The sequence below is a fragment of the Pinus tabuliformis genome, chromosome 2_1 (genome assembly GCF_031772625.1).
Source record: "Pinus tabuliformis cultivar Carrire ecotype Pingquan chromosome 2_1, CPIR1, whole genome shotgun sequence".
Lineage (NCBI taxonomy): Eukaryota > Viridiplantae > Streptophyta > Pinopsida > Pinales > Pinaceae > Pinus > Pinus tabuliformis.
This window is the reverse complement of record NC_142299.1, coordinates 652,432,953-652,438,512: the sequence shown is the minus strand read 5'-3', so window position 1 is coordinate 652,438,512 and position 5,560 is coordinate 652,432,953. Positions and strand designations below refer to the sequence as shown.

The window sequence follows — 5,560 nt, the reverse complement described above, 5'->3', positions numbered from 1 at the left end:
GAAATTACCACTCCTCAAACTCTAGAGATAGAAGGACATATCAAGAAGAAAAAGGTTCAAGCAGTGAAGGATCACATCGAGCATCAACAACAAGTTCTCCAACTTTTAAAGGACAACGCCACTTCAATGCAAAATCAAACGAAACAACAGGTAGATCAACATCGTAGTGAAAAATGTTTTGATGTAGGTGATTGGGTATTTTTACTGCTACATCTCAAGCAAGCTATTTATGAGAAGGAAATGTTGGCAATACTACATGCACTTAAAAAATGGCGACCTTACCGAATGGGAAGACTCTTCAAGGATGAGGATGTGGAAGCATTGCTTTGTGCTATTTATATTATCCAACCAGATTGGATAAACGAAGCAAGGGATGAATGGAAGAAGGACGAAGAAGTATGGCCACTCATTCAAAAGTTGCAAAAGATCCCAATTCAAACAATATTGCCAGAAATTGAAGAGGAAAGAAAAATCATATTGGAACCAGGAGCAGTCACAGAAACAAGAACCCGACAGCTACGAAATCGATCAATTTCAGAGTATCTCATCAAGTGGAAGAACTTACCCGCTGAAGATTCCACATGGGAGGACAAGAATCTTATATAGAAGTATCAAGAACTACTCAAGCGTTGAGGACAACGCTTTTTGAAGGAGAGGGGCATGTTAGGCCCCTATACTACTAGTGTAACCCCTTATTGTTATTAGTACAACCCACTTATTATATTGATGTACCCATGTAGTGCCCATATTGTTACTATTGTGCCACATAGAAGCCCACTATTGTTATTGTTGTGCCCTACAATATTATTGTTATGTAGGGTTTGATTGTATTGGGACCACTTAGACTTCTATATATAGAAAGGAGGTATTTTCATTTGTATCATCCAAGAATTGTTCATTTATGTAATGTAAAGGAGGTTGCCCCCTCGAAGAGGCTGAATTCTAAGGCGTTGATCTATCTTTTCTATCTTTTCTTGAGCTGGTTTCATAACACATTTCATACATATATATATGTTGGTTTGAGAAAAAACTTCATGTATACGTGCAAACTTGATGTGAAAAAAAACTTACGAAACACCACGTTTCAACTCCAAACTCTACGGATCTCCACGTTTCAACATAGATCTACGACCTTGTTTTTCTTGCGTTAAGCAGCTTGCACAGTGGATATTCGACCCTCGTTCTGATACCAGTTGTTAGATCAGAGCATCCACGACCTTGTTTTTCTTGCATTAAGCAGCTTGCACAATGGATATTTGACCCTGGTTCTGATACTAGTTGTTCAGATACCAGTTGTTAGATCAGAGCATACATAACACACAGTGGATATATACTCAGAGACTTAGATGGCAATAGTAGAGAATAATTCACAGAGACAGACAAATGGAGAAACAACAAGATTACTCTATCAGAAACAGTGAAATAGATAAAAAGATCACTAGAGAACAGAAATCACTTTGCATTACATAATAGAATTGGGCCTTGGCTTGCTTTCCTTGGCCAGAGAAATTACAAATTTATAGAGCCAGAAGAAGGATCTAGATTCCTGTATGTGATTCAGATGGAGATCTCGAATGAGCTAGAAACTAATGGCGGTGTGGAGATCTAGAAAGATCTAGAAAGTAATGGCGGTGTAGAAGGATCTATAATCCTGCATGAATTTGGCTTCACACTTAACAATTTACTCCATGAAATTTAGAGTTTGGAAATGTTAGCTGTGGTCCATAGTTGCATGGTTTCATGGGAGCCATGACAGAGATAGCCACTCAGCAAGCTCCTTAGGGGCATATCAAAAAACTAAAAGTGTTAATAATGTATGTATACTAAGTCAATGATTAGCTTATTCGTTTTTTATCTTTTCGCTTAGATGAAAATAAAATGATATTCAATAATCAAAATCACTAGAGTAATCATTAAACTAGTACATAATACTTAGTATTTACCATTATACAATTTACGAGAAACCCATAAACATTCCTGGCTGATTAACAACCACTGAGAATCAACACATCGAAATAACAGAAGTCAACCTTTTTGGAAACGCAGTAATAACAAGTCCCAAATAGGTTCTGCCTCCAGTGTGACAGATGTCTGTTGACGAAAATGGTTTTGTTTACTGGGTACGGTAACCGACGGCACTGGATACTGAACCCGGGTAGAATAAGAGAAACAAACCTCACTGTGCACACATAGACACCATTTTCGTTTACTGTCCAGCAACATTTATTTGTTGCAAGATTAACACGCCATTAATCACAATAGAGAATGTCTTTTACAATATTTACAGAACATTTAAAGGTTTTGTTCCGTCGCAGATTGTGCGCCCGTAAAAATGTCACAGCCCATATATTGTTGAAAAATATTGTTGAATGTAATATGTTATTTTCTTATGACAAAGTCCATCTATGTATATGTTCGCAGTATATTTACTGAACTTATAAAGTTCTACTATTGCAATGAGCAGATTATGAACTTATATTCAATAGCTTCCTTCAAGCCAATTATGAACTTATTTTCAATGGATTCCTCCAAGCCAGTGAACTTACCTCACAGAACACAGGAAAAGTTGTTAATTTTTATCAGTTTTTCTAGAAACATTCCCGTTGCCATTTCACCGAATTCAAAACTATCGTAGAAAGAATCGAGATATGTATGTATCCCAGACGAGAATTCCTTTAGTATTAGCTGCGTACTGAAATAATAAAATGATCCAAAACATAATAATAACATTTTACTGTTATTGAGCAGCCATTCAATAATAACAATTATTGACTGATTATTGGACAGCAATTATTTATATGGAAGCAATGTCCAGAACACAACAAAAAATTATATTGGAATCAGAGGGAGCGGTTGCGTTCCTCAGTTTACAAAGGCGCAATGCTTTCTGATTTCCCCGGCACTCCCTGTCAGAACCCCAATTTCTCCCATCCGCTGAATTGAGTTTTTGAAATTGTCAAAAAAGCTCTCCTCCTTTAACTGCTTCTCAACAATCTTTTCTGAAGTAGAGTCTGTGAGAAGCGCAGCATCTGATTGGAAGAGCCCTCTGTGTGATTTCAGATTACTGAAATAATCGCTGTCGAACGTGAGGGGGCTCCCAGGATCCATTGGCAATGGGGTTGTAGTGTCCGTTAAACTTGTGCACTTAGTCTTGAGTTGCTCCGCGTAGGACTTGTCCAGGGAAGGATCCATGTCGCCTTTCCCAGTGAAGTTGTAGAGTCTCCTGCTGACCAGATTGCAGTGCCCAATTCCGATAGTATGCCCACCTGCAGCAGTACAAGATCAAGACCTAATTTATTAAGTATAGTTGCAGAATTGCCAGATGGACTGGAGATTTATGTTATATATGTAAAGAGATGTTGCATTATATTTTCATATATTTAGATGGAGACTTAGATCGAGAGGTACCAGATAGAACAACTAAGTCTTTAACGCTGAGCCCTTTGCTGGCAAAAGAGGCTTTAAGCTGGGAGAAGTTAAAAAAGGGCGAAGGGACGTTTATCAAAACCTCGCTTGCATTAGATATCCTTCCGTCCCTGCGACCTGTTTTCACTCGCCAGAACGGTCCTTTATTCTGCATAGATATCAACAGCCACTTATTAATTGCCATCCCGTTGCAAATATAAATATTTTGACACCCTGTAATTACAGACTATGGCTAGTCTTCTCTGCAATGTATAACTATAACGCACGCGGCCAACCGATGTTCCCTTTTACTAATGACATACACATACACAGGAAGAGATGGACAGAGTACATATACACAGGAAGAGATGGACAGAGTACATAAACTACCTCAAGAATATAAATGTGTAGGGAATGTTTTTAGGGTTAGTAAAATGTGCAATTTTACAATAAGATGTATAAATGGTTCATTTTATAATAAGATGTTAATCAAGTAAATGTATATATTAGTAAGGTATTAATATGTTTTTATTGTATTTATAAAGCTTCAGGCTATATCAATAATATTAATATTTTTAATGTGTTTTCATTGTTTTATTTATAAAGCTATATCAACCACATTAATATTTTTAATGCAATTATTCTAGTTTTATTTGAATTTTTTCCTTGTGAATAAATGAAACTAACGGAGTCTAGTGTGAACTCTAACACATATGTAGGCCCTCTTCCCACTTATAAAGTGGTACAAAGTGAATCCTAGGATTTTGAACACCTTGCACATAATAATTTATTTACATGGTTAGAAGTAACTTCTTTTATTATAACTTAAATAAATATGATATTTAAATTACTTTATAACTTTACCATTCAAATTTTTTACTTGGTAAATAGATTCTCTTATAATATCATAGGCCAATATCATAACTTATCAATACCATATACTCTTGTTCATTTCTTTTAATTAATTCATTTGAGATGAAGTGGATAGAATAAGATAACTAACTTGAATATAAACATTCACATTTGATTTGTGAATACTATGAATATTCTAATATATTCCATAGAGATTTAATCTCTACAGTCCAGGCAATAACTACTCATAATTAAATTAAAACTTATCCATAATTTATCAATATCACATTTGTGAATATGACATTTTTTATAGTTATTAAAGTAAATTTATTAAAAATTCTTAACTAATTTGGAAAAAAAATATTAATATTTAATTTGTAAACAATATTCTAAATATTTAAACCTATTTCATAAATGTTAAATCTCCATAATTCATCTAATTATTAATAACTAAATTAAAATTAAAAAAATTCCAACTATTCCTAATAATTAAATTAAAAATATAAAAAAAAATAAGATAAAATAAAATAGCATAACTAATTTACTGGAAAACATATAATACCGCAGCAACTACAGCATCTCGAGCAACCAGTGAAAGGATGTCAGCACAGGAAACGACCCCGGGACAAATTTGCTCTATTTCATCCTTGGCTTCGTCTATAACTTCAAATCCACGAAGAGAGAGATTAGGGATTCCTGCTTTTTCTGACGGGCTATTTGCTGTAGAATTCAACAGAACCGACCCATCGCAACCCTACAGTGACACAAAATATTCAGTACATTACTCCTAGCAACAAATTAATTTGCTCAACAGATATATTTTAAAAGGACATACCCTCACAAAGCAATCATGAAAGTGCATCCTCAGCAGAGGAGCAGCTAGAGTTGGATCTTTCTGTATGTATTTCTTGACTACTTCTTCAACCGTGCTCTCAGCCGATGGGCAACTCCTTTTGTAGAAATCATGTCTTAGAGCTCCAGCCTCACACCATGGCACTGTAGTTATTAAAGAAACTCCCAGCAGAACAACAAATGAATTAATAAGAACAGATACCTCACTCCTCATCTTGCACTTTGAAGTTTGAACTACTTTTCTTCTTGTATTAACGAACTTAGACACCTTTCGCAAGGAAAGCACTTTCAAGCGATAATCAACTGGTGAGGATTAGATGAATTTATAGCGCTCATATTGTCATAGACCAAAGCATAAGAAATTTATTCAAGCAAATTAAAAAGTCAAATTAACATTACTTGATTTTTAATCAACTCAAATTGTATTACAAGACCGTAGCTTCGTTTGTAA

General features: G+C 35.1%; 1 protein-coding gene across 1 annotated transcript; it reads right to left on the bottom strand.

Annotated features, from left to right (window-relative positions):
* Positions 1-2,862: 2,862 nt before the first annotated feature.
* On the bottom strand, positions 2,863-5,323 carry LOC149202270 (peroxidase 27-like). The gene is made up of 4 exons (XM_089399931.1): positions 5,093-5,323; positions 4,820-5,011; positions 3,409-3,574; positions 2,863-3,266 (listed from the first exon to the last, which is right to left on the bottom strand). Exons 1-4 carry the CDS (start codon positions 5,321-5,323, stop codon positions 2,863-2,865), a joined length of 993 nt encoding a protein of 330 aa, XP_089256057.1.
* Positions 5,324-5,560: the final 237 nt, after the last annotated feature.